Raw genomic sequence first — 18,430 nt, 5'->3', positions numbered from 1 at the left:
CATATTGGGTGTTATCAGTGCGAAAATTGTTTTTTTTTAACATACTGTATATATATATATATATATATATATATATTACATATTTATATATACATATTGAAGAGTTTTTTCACAAAAACCATTTAAGTCCATTTCTGAAGATTTTGAAGTACGGTTTCTGTCATAAAGTACAAATTAATAACTTCAATGATATATTGGTCACTTCATATATTTGTAAAGCTTATTTTTAAAGTAATGGTCAAAAGAAGCAAAACATTTCTTATTATTCTCTTTATTTTTCTTGACCTTTCATCGCAAAACGTTTGCCTGTTTATGTTTCAATTCTCAACTGGCCAATTACCAGATGCATTTTCCAAAATGCTCACAAGAAACTATACAGTTCATGATTATCCAACCCGCCAACGTTATGCGTATCACCTTCCTCGTACCCGAACAATTTTTGCGAAAAAAAAAACTATCATGTTCACTGGACCTAAGTACTTGAATGAACTCCCTACGGAAATTACAAGCTGCACCACTTTAACCTCATTCAAACGAAAATTAAAACAATATCTTTTGAGCAGCTACGGCATGCATATTGTATAGTATTTGTTGCTCAGTATTTCCTCCCTTGTCTATCTTATTTATCTTCTAGTAGTAGTTCGACGGGATCCTAACCATGTACATTATTATTCTTCGATCAGTCTGCCTGTTGCGCTCTCTAAGTTTTTATTGTTACATTAATTGTAGTGTACTGTAAGTTCAATGGATCGAGTGGCCAACTTTCATACAGTAGGAATCAGTAGGAATGCCGGAGGATGATTGTTACAATCCTGGTGGGATTCATTTAAGAATACATTATATATCTATTGTGTGAAAGTTATTTGTTTCAGAACGGTCTCATATTCAAGTAATGTACAGTTTAATGCCCCGTCACTGTACAGGCATGCTAACCTGAAAACATTAAACAGCACATTACTTGAATATGAGACCATTATGAAGCAAACAATTTTCACACAATGTACTCTTAAATGAATCCCACAAGGATTGGAGCAATCATCCCCAACATTCCCACAGATCAGTTACTAGCCATCCCTTCTAAGGCATTCCTCTAATGTGACATTATTGCTATTTCTAGTAATGCCAATAAGCCGAGCAAATACAATGTTTGTATAGATACATACACACACATACACACATACATACATACACATACATATACAAATATAAGATACAGACGGTTTAATTTCGTGTAGTCACATATCCATGTGGCCTTGCAAGTGTAATCAAACCAATATAAATTTATAAAGATTTACTGAATTTCATATATATAGAAATAGACAGAATAAATCACCGTGCAAAATGTATTGTTTATTTCAATCAATAAATGATTTGTAAGAGTTCAAATATCAAGTTCCTCATGCATTTTTTTTTTTATTCTAAAACCGGATAAAGAGCATAATTAAAATCTCAAGTTCCTCATGCTTCTTTATTTTTTTAAATCCTAAAGCCGGATAAAGCCATAAGAGTTAAAATCACAAGTTCCTCATGCATTTTTTTTTTTAAATCCTAAAGCTGGATAAAGCCATAAGAGTTAAGATATCAAGTTCGTCATGCTTCTTTTTTTTAAATCCTAAAGCCGGATAAAGCCATAAGAGTTGAAATCTCAAGTTCCTCTTGCATTTTTTTTTTGTTGTTTATCCTAAAGCCGGATAATGCCATAAAAGTTAAAAACTCAAGTTCCTCATGCATTTTTTTTTTATCCTAAAGCCGGATAAAGCCGTAAGAGTTGAAATCTCAAGTCCCTCATGCATTTTGTTGTTGTTGTTGTTTATCCTAAAGCCGGATAAAGCCATAAAAGTTAAAAACTCAAGTTCCTCATGCATTTTTTTTTTATCCTAAAGCCGGATAAAGCCATAAGAGTTAAAATCTCAAGTTCCTCATGCATTTTTTGTTTATCCTAAAGCCGGATAAAGCCATAAGAGTTAAAATCTCAAGTTCCTCATGCATTTTTTGTTTTGTTTTGTTTATCCTAAAGCCGGATAAAGCCATAAAAGTTAAAAACTCAAGTTCTTCATGCATTTTTTTTTCTGTTTATCCTAAAGCCGGATAAAGCCATAAGAGTTAAAATCTCAAGTTAATCATGCATTTTTTTTTAATCCTAAAGCCGGATAAAGCCATAAGAGTTAAAATCTCAAGTTCCTCATGCATTTTTTTTTATCCTAAAGCCGGATAAAGCCATGAGGATTTCAATCAGCTGCAACATTCAGCTCTTTACTTGTCATTTTTGTTTTCAAGTGCCTTGACAAGGGCCATCACCATCATTTGCATTTGCTGGTTTTGTTGTTGAGCTTGCTGTTGGTGCAGAACTAGCTGTTGTTGCATTTGTTGTTGCTGTTGCATCATTTGCTCATGCATCATTTCGTATCGACGGTCTCTAGCTCTCTCTTCTTCTCTCCTCCTCTCTTCCGCTAGCCGCTGCCTCTCCGCTTCTTCTGCTCTTTTCTCGATTTCCTGTTTTCTCATTTCTCTATCCATCTCCAGTTTAGTGTTTAGGTAATTGAGGGTTTCTGAGCCAGTGTTTCTTCCTTTTTTCGGTGTTGTGCTACCTTCTCCTTGTTGCCTAATCAAGAATTTTATGACAAATAAACAAAATGTATGTATTGTAAATCATACTTGCATTCTGAGAGTAATCATTTCAAGAGAAAAAGAAAACTTGTGAGCGGAAACGATTTTCTTATCATTCAGGTGTGAGTTTCTCAAATTTGTCTCCCTTAACAATTGAGGTTTGTTATCATATAAAGTGCTGATCTTTATATCAACATACATGTGAGGGGGGGGGGGGGAGGAAAAAGTTGGACACGAGCCTGTCATCAAATGCGACACTACTACCCGGCTGTCCCTGATTGCCGGCAGTGGCACTATGAACATGGAACAAATAGCCAACCACCATTGTTGTATTTTCTCTTTTTTATTATTTTGGTGAAACCATCAATAAATGTTGCATAAACATGTTGCAATATTTTCAAGACTGTTCCAAGGAAACAAACATTATTAATTCAAAACAGAAAATAGCAAACGGGCATCATAACTGATTACCGCAAGAACTTTTCTCACTTGTAATTATGGCATTCATGTAACATTTAAAAAGTCATTATTTGATAATTTATGAATAAAAGGAAAAGGTTGATATGAATATTGTGCATCGTCAAAGGGAAACAAAATAATACGAATAACATTATCAACAAGATTTTAATTTAATCATCTTTTGTTTTAAATACCTCTTTCTTGTTTCACCAAACGTTTCACATGAAGCTCGCCTCATCTCCACCGCGTCTGCCTTTTTTCTTTCTTCATCGCCCCTGTCTCTAGGGGCCAATTCCACATCTTCTTCTTCTTGAATAAGATCTTCAATGACCTCATGACGATGCTTTTGCTCCTCTGTATCGTCGGGAGCGATACCACTTGCTGCCTTTTCAACGTTGTTTCTTCCTCTCACGGCGTCCATGAGCACCTTCATTCTATCTCTCACTGCCCGTTGATTAACTTTAAATCCCATCTTCTGCAAGGCCTCGGCGACCTGTTGCCAGGCTCTGCCGCGCTCCACCGTCTTCTTACGAAATTGAAACGGACGGATGAGGATGACTTCTTTCAAGAGAATGTCGTCTTTGTCGGTGTCCCATGAGAATCTGTATGAACAATGTAATCAGATAAAATAGAACAATCATCCAATTTGATTAATACCTCCACCTGACACTGAAAGAGGTTAGCTTAACCAGCAATCACTTTGTATTATTTTTATTGAGGGAAAAAAAAAAGAATCCATGGCAATGTATTATTCAACAATTAATAATTCTTTATTTTGGTGAATGATAGTCACATGTACCATATCTCAAATCAGGTGCTCAAAATATGATGGAGTAAGATAAGTAAATCGGAAATTTTTATTACTTTTGATAAAAATCTTGTTATCATGGCAACACCATGTTTCACAGTAACGAAAATGACGTTTGCGCAACTTTATATCAAAGTCATTACAAGTGTCAAATTTCAGGTCAAAGTCTCAAAAGCTGAGAGAGTTAGCTGGATTCATATTGCATAATTTTTATCAAAAGTATGTTGTGACCATGACAAAAAACATTACAACAACGACAAAAGATAAATTTTGGACATCTAGGTAATACAGTTGTCACATGTGCCAAATTTCAAGCCAAATGATTAAAGACTGATGGAACTAACTGAATCCAAAGTATTTTTGTATGATTTTCTTGCAGAAAATGATGTTACCATGGCAACTCATTATTCAACAATGACGAAAGAATATTGCATATCTATGTACTATAGCAGTCACATACCAAATTTTAAGCTGAATGCCAAAAGACTGAGCAAGTTAGCTGAATCATTAGTATTTTTTTATGCTTTTCATTCAAAATAAGCTGTTACCATGGCAACGCAGAGTTTAACAATGATGAAAGATTACGTTTGTACATCTACATACTATATAGCGGTCACATGCGCAAAGTTTTAAGCCAAAGGCTTACAGACTAAGGGAGATAACCTAATCAACAGTATTTTGTATGATTTTCATGCAGAATATGCTGTTACTATGACAACGCATAATTCAACAATGACGAAAAATTAAGTTTGCACATTTACTTACCATAGTGGTCACAAATGCCAAATTCCAAGCTATTTGCTCAAAGACTTAGATTATTTTTGTATTCTTTTTAGTAAAACAATGCTGTTACCATAATCACAAATTATAAACACATTTTTCAAAAATGACAGAAGATGTGTTCTCACTTCTGTACGTCTTCATACTGTAGAGGTCACTTATGGCAAAATTTTAATCAAATACTAAAAAACTCAGGGAGCAAGATTAATCCACATATTTTTGTATGATTAGCATAAATAAAAAACTGCTGTTGCCATGGCAACAGATTTTTTCACAAAGAAAAGGCATCCTGCGAATCTGAAACAAAAAATGATTACATAATCCAAATTTCATTTGAATTGCTTTGAAACTAAAAATGCAGATATACCCACGATGTGTTATAAGATTTTTTTTGAAAAGATACTAAATAAGAAAAGGTGTCTTACACATCTACCTTTGATAGCGGTCACAAATGCCAAATTTGGGGTCAAATGCTCAAAAAATGAGAGAGGAGTTCAATCCACAAGATTTTGTAAGATTTAAAAAAAAATTGCCGTTGCTATGGCAACTCATTATGCACTACTTACATAAAAGGTGTCTTGCACATCTACCATTGATAGCGGTCTCACATGCCAAATTTTGTGTCAATATCTCAAAAAAAGAGAGAGGAGTTCGATCACTAAGATTTTGCAACGGAGCGACCGCCCGACCGACCGACCAGCGATTCCTATTGTAGGCTATCCCCATACACACTATGAGTGGATGGGGTATAAATATACTTACTGTTACCATGGCAACTAATTGTTCAATAATGACGAAAATAAGAGTGATTTGTATATACCTCATAAACACTAAGTGTGGGAGGAGGCATACTAGTAACAATCAAACATAGTTAGGGTAAAAATGTCAGCAGCGACAGTCATTTTTTTCTCGACGCAAAAAAATACGTGTGCCCGAGCGGCAATCGCCAGGGAGTCGAACTGAAAGATCGGACACCCTCGATCAATTCAGGAAACGAAAGTAGGTACATTATTACATAAATAAAAAGACAAAAGCACAGAAGGAAACAATAGCAAGGTGACACTGCCTCTGTATTAGGCTACTTATAAAGGCAAAACAACAATAGCGTACCGAATTTTGGATGCCTTTCCCTCATTTCCTTCCGCAGCTGCACTCCCATCTTGTGAAGGCTATACAGTAGAAAACAAAAATTAATATCGGACATTTATTGGCATGCAGCTGAAATACAAAAAGGAAATTATGATATGTAATAGGCCACATAGCATACAGTATGTCTGTCTATTCACAAGAAGAGTAGGAGAGTTGATCGTATCACCGGACTTTTTTTTTTTTCGTGGCTATGAATTCCGTACTCAGAAGACAAAATTTCGGCCAAAAATAGCACGATGGAGTTATTCACAAAGTCCTTGAAAGTACAAATTCTGAAAAATAATGAAAATTATTCACTCCGATTTGTGGAAAGTAGACTTCAAATATACCCCTCTCCAAAAAGTTCTTTTTGCTCGATGTAAAATCGTATAATTCCGGACACGATTTTCGCAATGAAATAATTGACGTCTTTCGCACCTTGTCCTTGCACCACAATCACATCATCCCACAAATCACCGTACACATTCTAATCGAGCGAACGACAAAGAAAAAATAATAGGAAAATGAGGCTCAAATTTTACGGTAAAATGTCAATCTTGAACATTTCGAACAGTTCACGCGATAAAAAAAAAAAAGATCCTTATGAAAAATCGACAATCGAATTTTACATGGTTTATCTATATTATCTAGGAGCGCGGGTGACGAGTTGCGGGCCTTGCGGGCCTTGCGGGCCCCTTCCTTAGCATAGCGCACAACTTTTCGCATCGTTCGCGTTTGAGAAGGATAGCTACAAATTTTCGGTATCAATCAGTGAACTTGTGATTATATTGGAATCTTCAGCATTTATCATGCTGTATGTGATTTGGATTTCATAGAATTTCAGTGACGAAATGTGATATAAACATGCATAAATCTCAACTATGACGAAGTGCGGGTCACTCAACAGTACAATTTGAGGTGAAACGTGAATTTCTTTGCGTTTTTACATTTTTATGTCGTGTGTTTTTCTTTTTGCGATTTCGGTCCACATAATGTTCTGTTAGAGCTAATCTACGAAGTCTCGCGCATACTGAATGTCAATACGCAAAAATGTGCGTGTCCGGATTTACCATGCTGTCCGGTAATACCATACCTGTATATTAATACCATACCTGTATATTTATACATTCTCTTCTTGTGAATAGATAGACATGTACTGGTACATTAAATGTTTTAATATCGTTCAAGAATTTCAGTTGCATTTCGATTAATGTCTGCTATACACAAAATAGAATTCATCCGTCCCAGTTAATTAATGGCGAAATCAGAGATTTTCTCATCGATAAAAGATGACAAAAGAAAAAAAAATATTCAGATAGTTTACCACTTTGAACTCAATTATTTTTTCTAGGCGTGTGGATGTAGATGGAATATGGATCAATAAACGTTATGATATTTCGTTACATCTGAAAATATATCTGACTTCATGACTTCTGTTTTAATTCCATCACATAGATTGTTTATAAAAGCAGAAAGCATTCAACGAAGAATAATTTTCGCCCCCCCCCCCACACACACTCCCACACTGCAAAAACTAGGGTGTTAAATATCTAACACCAGCACAGAATCGAAAATTATTAACACTCTCAGAAAGAATCACACCAACTGGTGTCGAAATATTCAATTACAGGTTGATGTTAGAGTTTTGGTGTCATTTAATTGGTGTTGAAATTGCACATGCGCATAAGTCAGAGAATTCGAGCAAAATCATTGGACGAAAGTTGTCATGTGACCTCGCTCTGCGCTCTATCTCTCTCGGATCGCGCTAGCTGCTGCTGGCCGGCATTTATGGCTACTTAGCTAGCTGTGTGTGCACGGTGCATGCATACATGTATTATGCATTATCAAGGCCATTTTTTATCGATGAGGTTTTCTTCGCCTTCGGGCCGCTGGTAATGAAAATTCGACTCAATAATATCCTCATTAATCAGCACAATCATGCCGATAAGTGTAAAGATTTGTTCTGGAGATCGCCGAATTAGAAAGTTGCTGCCACTAAATCCAGAAGACATCGTAGGATTCTTTGAACTGAGTAAGTGTACGGTACCTGTTTTTCAGGTGTTTGTCATGAGTCGACTGTACAATACTGCTAATGCATGTGGAGCATGTGGAGCTGCTGCTAGATATTGCGTGCGACAGACTAGTAATTTATACAGAAACCGGGCGCTAACAGGTGCTAGCGTCAGGAGTGCGGTGCTAGCTCTTTCGAACCGTTACTTACGTAGCTGGCCTAGCTCTAGACTCGGTCTTATTCGTACTATACAACTATAACGAGTTAAGCTATTGGCACCCATGATATAGTCATTCTATTACCCGAGGTCTGTTCAAAGTGTTAAAAATGACCACTTACCGAGACGTTAGTCTATACTCATATAGTCTAGTCGAAGTTTACCGGTACTCTTAACTCTAGTTCACTTAGGCCTACCGAGACGTTAGTCTATAACCTGTTAGAACTAACGTTAGACTTCTACCCTAACGTTTATGTCGAAGTTAATTGCCATTTTGATAAACCGACGAGAAACAGACCTAACGTTAATAGACCTACACCTAGTTTAGACTCGACCAAGTTCTAGTAACTTGGAGTAAAGCCTAACAGTAACATGTTAGGTTGTTAATGTTACTTGAATAGGTAGAGTTTTCCTGTTGTTGGTCGTCGGTGTCACTAGCTATTCACAACGCTGTCGCAAAGCGACAGCGTTACACCCAAAAGTACTACTACTATCCTAGTCTACAGACTACAGGTAGACTTAGAATCTAGTAACATTAGAAACTAAATCATCCCATTAAATTTACGTTAGAGTCTAACTGCTACAACGAGCCTTGGGCTTGGACCAAGCCTTCTTGAACTTGAAGCCTTGAGCCTGGGGACCACGCAAAATACTTCTTTATAAGCGAATTTTGTTTGGCAAGAGGCGAGTTCATAATCATATCATGTGCAAATGTACAATTGAAACCTGGCTTATCTACTGGTATGTTATGTGATACAATGCATTATATAGATCTATGCCTATAGCCATAGAGTCTAGAAGTAGTACTGTAGTGTTAGATGATAACTATTTCTCTATTTGTGGTGGTGTCTATACTTTACGTTAGATCTAGACTCTGTAGTCTAGTCCAGGTCTACAGAAATTACATTATCTTCTTGGATAATCGGTGTGCTCTCCCGATGTGCTCCGCTTGTAGTGGGTGCAACGCTGTCGCTTTTGCAATGTCAGTGTTGTGTGTAGCTACTGTATAGTGTAGTCTGTAGCTAGTCTGTGCAGCTAGTCTGTTACTGTGCAGCTAGTCTGTTACTAGTGCTAGTCTGTTGGTCTGTTTGTTACTTTAATGTTAGTCTGTAGTGTTGGTCTGTTACAAAAATGTGAAAGTTTTTGTTGAACTTGCTCTCATTTAATTCTTTCTTTCTACATCAATTTTGTTCTATCTTGGAACAAGTGATCCTTGGGCTTGGCCGGCCTTGGTAATACCAGGTGTGAGTTTACAATGAGGTCAAATGTCATCTAGGGGGTCAAAGGTCAAATGATAGGTCTGTTAGTCTGTTATAAAAATGTTTAAATTTTTGGTGAACTTGCTCTCATTTTTTTATTTCTGCATCAATTTTGTTCTAACTTTGAACGATTGATCCTAGTTGAGTTAATATCAGATTTGAGTTGATAAGGATGATGTCAATGGTCATCTTGGGGTCAAAAGGTTACTTGTTTTATTGATTGCAAAATCAGGCGAGACTTGTGCCGGCCATGGTTCGAGAACCACCTTGTTATTACAAAAAAGTTCTTGGTTTGAATGTTTTGAATGATAGGATTTGATAAATTTTATGGACATCTTCAGTAAAAATGTAGGGACAGCTTAAGCCCTAAGGGGGCCGCTCACTTGGTCTAGCCTATCCTGGTCTATCAAGGTAGGCCTTAATACTGTCACAGCCGGGTTCAAAAAATTGCATGGCTATGTAATTCTTTCACCTGGGGTGGCAGTAAGGCCTACCTCTAGACCAGAATAGGCTAGTCCAAGAGCTAGTCTCTAGGTCAATAGGGTTACAGCACCAGTGAACGACTCCTTTAGGCCTAAGCTTTTCTACATTTTCACTGAAGAAGATGTCCAAAAAAATTATCAAAACCAGTCATTCCAAATGACGGGGGGGGGGGGTGGGGGATAAAGTATGTGATGAATGAGATATGTGTCATTGTATTAACATCATATACTCAACAAATTGTCAATGTCTTTCCCAAAAACACTGAAAATTGCCAGAATGTTCAAACACACTAGTGGTATAAAAGTTATAATGCTACTACATTGTAGCTATTATCCTGTCATGAAACCATACAAACTGCAAAGTATACTTAAGTCATTTTTTATTACATTTGTAAATTGTAATAGTTTTTCTCTCCCCACGCCCCCCCCCCCTTACAGTCAGAAGAAAATTCAGCATCAGAGATGGCGAAGATCTTGTTTTAGTGGATGAATATGAAGGCTTTAGTATCGACGATGATGTATTGGGAGATTTTGTGACCAGCCAGCCTGATGTTAGCCTCATGGTCCTGAAAGAAGATGAAAAATGGTCCAGTAAGTTTTTAATAAGAGCATTACATTTCTGGAGAAGTTAAGCAGTATGCGAACAATTATAGGAATGTTCCTTTGAACATTCTCTGTATAAGATTTGCAAAAGGTGATACTGGATACAGCCACGGTGTTAAAATGAACAATTCATTGCAAATTAAAGACAAAGGAAGCTAGTCTTCAGCATTGCAAACTTGCATTTTTGCAGAAATGTTTTCAATGCGATCATCTTGAAATTTGTTGGAAATTTCTATCTATGTGTCCTACCCGTTCAAGGATGGTATTTATTCATGAATGTACGACTCACAGTTTCCTGGACCTACATGTGTCTTGACGACACCTCAATATTGTGAATGTTTGATTTAAAAAACATTTTGGTGTGATGTTTGAGTTGAATGATACTGTCCAAAGGATTACATAAACAAGAATCTACAAAAGTCTGGAAACTTATCATTGTTCATCGGTGTTGGGTATTACCAGGGAGGTGGCCATCTCCCTGGTATCACCAAGTCCCTGGCTGGTGTAAATTTACTCCTAATTCAAGAAGATCTAGTAATTACAGTGTTTCTAGTATAGTACGCCTTTTTTATTTGTTGTGCCTAGCATTCTTATGCTATAAATGTATGATTACGTATTTCAAATCTGGGCAGGCAACTCTGTCAAAGTTTACAACAGTAGCATATGACACGAGTGCTGTTTTCTCCATGGTTGGCCCCAGCTGATATATACTGTGGGGTACATGTAAATACTGGTCTTTGCCGGATATTACCGTCTCGCTATTTATGATGAGAATGGGAAACACAGGGGAATAATCAATAAGTCATTTCATGAATTTTGTTAATAAAGGAATACACCAATCATTGTACATGAAGTACCCTTGTGAAAAAGTACTGCAGTAGTACTGCAGTACAAGTATTGCAGTACTACTGCAGTACACGTACTGCAGTAGTACTGCAGTACTAGTACTGCAGAAGTACTGTAGTAAATTGGACACTTTACTGCAGTACCAGTACTGCAGTATTACCTCACTTCTTCCTTGCAGTACTCGTAGTACTGCAGTACTGGTACTGCAGTAGTCATTGCATCAGTAGTACTGCAGTACTGGTACTGCAGTACCAGTAGGCCTACTGCAGTACCAGTACTACACAGCAGTAGTACTGCAGTACCAGTACTGCAGTACCAGTACTGCAGTACCAGTACTGCAGTACCAGTACTGCAGTACCAGTACTGCAGTACTACTGCAGTACTGGTACTGCAGTGGTACCTCAATGGTACTGCAGTACTACTGCAGTACCACTGTAGTACTACTGCAGTACCAGCACTGCAGTAGTACTGCAGTACCACTGCAGTACCAGTACTGCAGTAGTACTGCAGTACCAGTACTGCAGTAGTACTGCAGTACTACTGCAGTACCACTGTAGTACTACTGCAGTACCAGCACTGCAGTAGTACTGCAGTACCACTGCAGTACCACTGCAGTACCACTGCAGTACCAGTACTACAGTAGTCCAGTACTGCAGTAGTACCAGTACTACAGTAGTACTGCAGTACCACTGCAGTACCAGTACTGCAGTAGTACCAGTACTACAGTAGTACTGCAGTACCACTGCAGTACCAGTACTGCAGTAGTACTACAGTACCAGTAATGGTACTGCAGTACTTAGTACCGGCACTGCTGTAGTACTGCAGTACCAGTACTGCAGTAGTACTACAGTACCAATAGTGGTACTGCAGTACCGGTACTGCTGTAGTACTGTAGTACCAGTACTGCAGTAGTACCAGTACAGGGAAACCTGGGAAAAGAGGATATCTTATTGGTCTCATCTGAATTTGCAAATATTGAAAGAGTAAACATACAGTATGCCTATGTTTACAATGAGGTACCGGTTATAACGAGGAAAAAATGGTGGTCCCACCAACCTCATTATAAAAGGGTTACCCTGTACTTCATTACTGCAAATGAATATACATGTACAATTACAACGATAAACAAGTGACAATCTATATCCGCTTTCATAGCATACATAAACAATCAATAAAATATAATACAATGTTTGTTTTTTTTTCTAGAATTCAAGTACTGAGTATACATGAAACCCATATATGTTTTTCCCTGTAGGCCTACACCCCATCTGGGGCCCATATGGGCCAAATGGGCTTTGCCAATTTAGTTCCATATTTTCCCCATATACACCACATGGGGCCCACACTGGTTTTGTCAGGGCAGGCATGTAATCTAGAAGATATTCTACAGTGTAAGTGTAGCTAGGTTGAAAGGGAAATTTGTTTTCCAAGGTGGAAACACAGATTTCTCTCATGTGAATGTTTGCAAAGTAATGAAATAACAAAAAACATACAGTAAATGTATGAAGATGAATTACAACAGACCGCTTCTGCAATTTAGTCAGATTTTATGCATGCTTTCTTCACAAAATTGAACCTTAACAACCACAAAGCTTGACTGAAGGCTTGCCCAAACCAGCAACAGCCAGGGGAATTCATGTCTGTGGAACTCGGTGGAAGGGAGCAGGTGAATGATATGCTTCATTTCTAGGCTGTTGGAAAAGAAATATCCGTAAGTTGTTATGTAATACATTACAGAAACGGTTTGTTGGCACAAGAGATGACACTTCAAGTGCTGACAGGAATAATGATCAATATGATGTACATGTATTACGAAAACATGCAATCCTGATGTAAAGTTAAGTTGAGAGGAGTAGAGAACACAAAGAACTTAAATCTGAGTAGACTTGATGTAGCATAAAATTTAAACTATTTATTATGGAAAGTCCAGCAAATGAAGGAACATATTCACAATGCATGCAAGAAAAAAAAATTGTAATGTTCTGTCAATATCATGATACAGTACATGTATAAGGAATTATATGTATTTTCAATGATGATCATATAAATAAAAATGATGCATGAAAAAATTTCCAATACTTGGTTTGATTTTACAGTCCAAGTAGTAGTACATAGCCGACTTGATCCTGACACTTTTCCTTTTCATTCAAGATAACACAATCAACATTCTCCTCATTTATAAATAAAAAGAGAGAAGAAATGTCACTGAATGTGATAAATCGTCGGTGTTACCACGAACCGACGCTATGTCGTTTTTGAGCGAAAATGCAGTTCTGAGAAAATCGCGTTTAAAGATCTCACAAGTTTTAGACAACGTTTTCAATGACTTTTCCTGTCTTGTGTGTGAAAATTTTGACAGGGTGATGAGAGTGGAAGTTATTCTTCCTATCCATAGTGTAATTTTAGTGTGAATTCAAAAAATTTACGATATTTCTGTCTTCAAACTCACTGCGTCGGTTCGTAAATCCATCGTTTCTTGCGCGCACCGTAGGTTATGTACTTAAGCGCGGGTCCCACGAACCGACGTAAGTTGTATTACGCCGGTTCGTGGGACCCGCGCTGTAGGGCCTGTACAATAGGTAACGTGCAATACGCGTGTATTTACGAACCGTCGCTATTTCATTTTCGTATGTGTTTACATACTAATACTATTAGGGCTATACCTGCTTATCAACAATAACCTTATTAATTGAAATTAATTGTCATGTAATGATTGTTGGGATGATTACAATACATTTAGTGATAATTAAGATGATAATACAAGCCAGTTTCTCTTAATTGTTCTAAAAAGAGTGTTGTCATTGTTTTCATCTTCATTTAGTACACGCATGTATTGTTATTATAGCTGTGGTTGATCGTTCCAAAGATTTCTTTGTCCCCCCTTTTTTGTGGATATATTATTATTTAACACTTTTGCATTTGGACATCTATGGTAATACATGTATTCGGTATACTATGTTTCATATTTTTTTACTTTTTACTGTTTTTTTTTACTTAATTAACTTACTTTTTCATTTTTTCACATTATTTTTAATTCAAATTCAGTTCACTTCTTTCATAATAATTATGAATGTTTGTTCTAAGATGAAGGATACCGCTAAATCTTGGGAAAAAGACGTGCCAGTCAGTAATAATTACTTGTATTTACTCATCTTTCATACTCATGCATGCACTCTGTTATTTCTTTCTCTGAAATAATCTATTAATTTCTTTATTTCTTATTATTCCACATTTGTGACATTTACTTTGTCACAATTTTTATCAGTGTCATTATTGTCATTTGGCTCGCATGCGAATTCACTCACAATTCCTCATTTTCCATCTTTCTCTTTCCTGCTCAACAGATTCTATGATAGCTGCACCTGATCATATAAAGACATAAACTCATCCTGCATGCACTCTTCGAAACTGATAAACTCCTAAAAATACATGAATATCAACACTATCAGAATTTCAAGCTTCATTTTAAATATATAATAATGGTCATGTTTTATTATGCCTTTTGCAGCAATATATTGAAGAGGTGCATTATGTAATCGAAGAAACATAGGTCCTCAGTAGAATATCAAATTTGAATTATTCAGAGATGAGTAATGACAATGGGAAGGATAACAATTGTGGAAGAGCTCCATAAATCAATACATATCCAATGGCAAATGGAGATGGAATCAAGATTCAAGAATATGTGTAATTCAAGTTCATTATTATATCAGTTCTTGTGTGTTCACAAAAAGAGGAACACAGTTCGAACATGCACACCAAATCTTACATCGTACATTTACATCTATAGAGTGCGGACGGAACATATACAAGAGAAAGAATAACATTCTCAAATTAATATATCAAGCATAACTACATGTATGTATATGACCACACAAAGATGTTGCTGCATATGCATGAAGCTTGAGAGTGCTGCAACACCCATATGCTCAGATAAAAACTTGATGTATATCATACAAAAGAGAAGAGGTACTGCATGTACATGTAGTTACACTATTCACAGGACAGTAGAGAAAAAGCACGAGAGGGAAATGGGTGTCTAAAATAGGTCGATGTAAGGAGTGCCAAGCCAATTAAGTCTCTAATAGAAGTCATACATATATAAGGAAACAAAATTAATCACAACATAAATGATCATGCTCATGTTAACCAATAATTAGCATCTAAAAATGTGTGTAGAAAGCCCATAATATCAGCCTTTCGCCCCGAAGGCTTGTATTATGAGAAAAGAGAAATTTTGGCCGACCCCCCCCCCTCCCTGTGAATCCTTAATCCACCAGTACTATAAACACATTCTGAGAATGTGTTTTAGTACATGTACTAGCAAATTCACAAGAGGGTTGGGGAAATTCAGCCAAAATTGTGTGTGGCTAAAATATTAAAAAGAAAGGTCATCAGCAAAACTACGGGGTGGATGCAGACGAATTTTCATGTGATGACTAAAAAATATGCAGCTAAAGGAAAAAAAAAAGACGGCGGAGAGGGGCCAAGGCTAATTTGACTCCCCTCCCCCACCCCCCACCAAAAAACAAACAAACAAACAAACACCACTGTTTTACAGCACCTTTAAAGGACTCTTAATTTTTTGTTTGTTAAAAACAAACGTCTCGAAGTAAAGAATTCCATATTGTAGGCGAAATGTAGACCGATACAGTGTATAAAGTGTACATCCCAAGCTATTAAAGAAAAAAAAAACAGATTATGAATAACATTTAAAGTAAGAATTTCAGTGTGTTTAATCATCTGTAGTTGAGTTGCAAATGACATGTACATATTTAATAAGAGCAGTAAACTTCGAAGCGCCCCTAAGCCCTTCTATACTTAATTATTCATGTGTAAAGGTAGCGCCAGGGCACTCTGGTGGTCTAGTGGTTATGACGCTGGTCTAGTAATCCAGAGGTCGTGGGTTCGAATCCTGCTTGGGCTGCCTGTGATTTTTTTTTTTTTCACAGCAGCCTACAAACTGCACACTGCAGTTGCGTGCGTTACTACGGATGGAGACAAATGAATAATCTATTATTTTAATATATGATGTTTGACATCCTTATTGCAATCACTTTCTTTAATTGTAAATTTAGAGACATAATGAATTATTATTAAAAGAAATCAAATTTCTGTATTTTGTTGTGAGTTTGCATGGGAACATACACGTATCATAATTTACAATTTTAGTTAGATAAAGAACATCTTATAACAGAACTGTCTAGTGATGGTTGAATAATTATGTCAATTTGTTATAAGTCCTATCATTTACATGGAGTGCATGTTCCCATGTTTATAAGAATCATACGTGACACATTCAAAGTGGGTTGAAGACAACAAAATAATAAATAAAAGAATAAAGGAGAATAGAACTTAATCTGATTACAGCATCATCTAAATATTGCCAATGTGCACTTAGAAATCTATCAAGATTTATCACAAGGTCATGATTACCACACAAAACCTTCAAGATTTATTATCATGAAATACATACCAATGAACACTTAAAAAAATCTAACGTTCCACATCCACATGAAGCTTTCCTTGATATAAATGTCTCTCTGTAGTGTTATTAAAGTGTAGCAAAATTGTAATTACGACATCACAGAATGGAATGCATTGTTTTCACCTTCAATCTTAGGATCTCCTTTCATGTTTCCACTTTACAATCACATTTCACTGTAGATATACCGTCCTTATGTTGTCGCCCTTCATCCCAATTTCTCCCTTCTATCCTATCTGTAGATTGTCTTCTTTCCTAAGCCATTGTATTCACATTCCTTGATGATCAGCATGATGCTGTACTTTTTTCTTCTTCTCTGAAACAGTCCAGCTCTTCGCTACTGCATGGCATCAGTCATCTGAAAGAAAAGACAGAAATTAAGAACTTTCGATTAAAATCAAACATCATGATACAAGATACAACTTTCATTTTGAGAAAAAGAAATCAGCCAACTAAACTGTACTTGAAATTATTTTGCTCTATTTATATTAAACATAAAACAAAACGGTATACAGGATCAAAGAATGTCAAAAAAATACTGCTGTTTTTGATGCATATTCAAATTGTCTCGCCTTTTACATATTTTAATGATGCAAGATCTTATGTCTAGCACTTAGTAAGTCTCATGTAGAATTTAAATTATTATTCACATGAATAAATCTGCATGTCCTTGTAAACAAGGCATTGCTTTGAAAAAGCTGAATATCACTAATTGCATTTGGGAAAGAGTCTACGACAATCAAACTTGTTTATTATCAGAGATTTTAACATCTTAATAAGACCTAGACTCTACATTACCATTGTATTCACATCCGTTGGTGATGTACACGACCCTGTACTTTTCCTTTTCTTTTCTGAGACAGTCCAGTTCTTCGCTACTACATGGCACCAGTCATCTGAAAGAAAAGAAAGAAATTAAGAACTTTTGATTAAAATCAAACATCATGGCACAAGATACAACTTTAATTTTGAGAAGAAAAAAAAATCAGCCAACAAAACTGAAGTTGAAATTATTTTGCTCTATCTATATTAAACATAAAACAAAATGGTAGGCCTATGCAGGATCAAAGAATGTCAAAAAATGCTGCTGTTCGTATTTGATGCATATTCAAATTGTCTCTTCATTTACACATTTTACTGATGCAAGATATTATGTTTAGCACTTGGTATGTCTCATGTAGAAATTGAATTATCATTCACATGAATATAAATCTACATGTATTTGTAAACAAGGCATTGCATTGAAATAGCTGAATATTACTACATGTACCTGCATTTGGGAAACAGTCTATGACAATCAAACCTGTTTCTTATCAGAGACTGTAACATCTTAATTAGACCTAGACTCTACATTATCATTCAGCTTTTAAAGGTATTAACCATTCACCTATAAAACACTGGCATTGTCATGTGCATCATATTTCTTTGATACTGCACATATTTTCATGAAGTCTGCACAAGAATGCAAATGAAACACGTCTGCTGTTTGGTATTTATGGAAAAAAAAATCACTAACCCGAAGTCCTTGGCCTTAGAAATAACACGTGGCGAGTTAGTAGGAATTGACGTTAAAATAGAATAAGAATAGATCTACTAAGTAGGCCTTTGCCTCATGAATGTCTGGTCTAATTATAGACTAAGTGAAGTCTAGACCTTTCACTTTTAAGTTACCAGTGGTTCACAAAATTTATCTTATAGATCTAGACTACATCTAGATCTAGACATCTAATACTATTAGATCTTGG

At 36.3% G+C, this 18,430-nt stretch overlaps 1 protein-coding gene and 1 pseudogene across 1 annotated transcript; one reads left to right on the top strand and one right to left on the bottom strand.

Annotated features, from left to right (window-relative positions):
* Positions 1–2,176: 2,176 nt before the first annotated feature.
* Positions 2,177–6,508, bottom strand: LOC140235944 (uncharacterized). The gene is made up of 4 exons (XM_072315937.1): positions 6,458–6,508; positions 5,765–5,823; positions 3,261–3,668; positions 2,177–2,602 (listed from the first exon to the last, which is right to left on the bottom strand). Exons 1-4 carry the CDS (start codon positions 6,506–6,508, stop codon positions 2,254–2,256), a joined length of 867 nt encoding a protein of 288 aa, XP_072172038.1. The 3' UTR covers positions 2,177–2,253.
* A 1,212-nt stretch (positions 6,509–7,720) lies between these two features.
* Positions 7,721–18,430, top strand: part of LOC140236049 (uncharacterized) — a 49,778-nt pseudogene continuing 39,068 nt past the window's right edge.

Source organism: Diadema setosum, chromosome 12 (genome assembly GCF_964275005.1).
Source record: "Diadema setosum chromosome 12, eeDiaSeto1, whole genome shotgun sequence".
NCBI classification, from domain to species: domain Eukaryota; kingdom Metazoa; phylum Echinodermata; class Echinoidea; order Diadematoida; family Diadematidae; genus Diadema; species Diadema setosum.
Note: the sequence above shows the minus strand (reverse complement) of the source record. Positions and strands in the feature narration are given on the sequence as shown.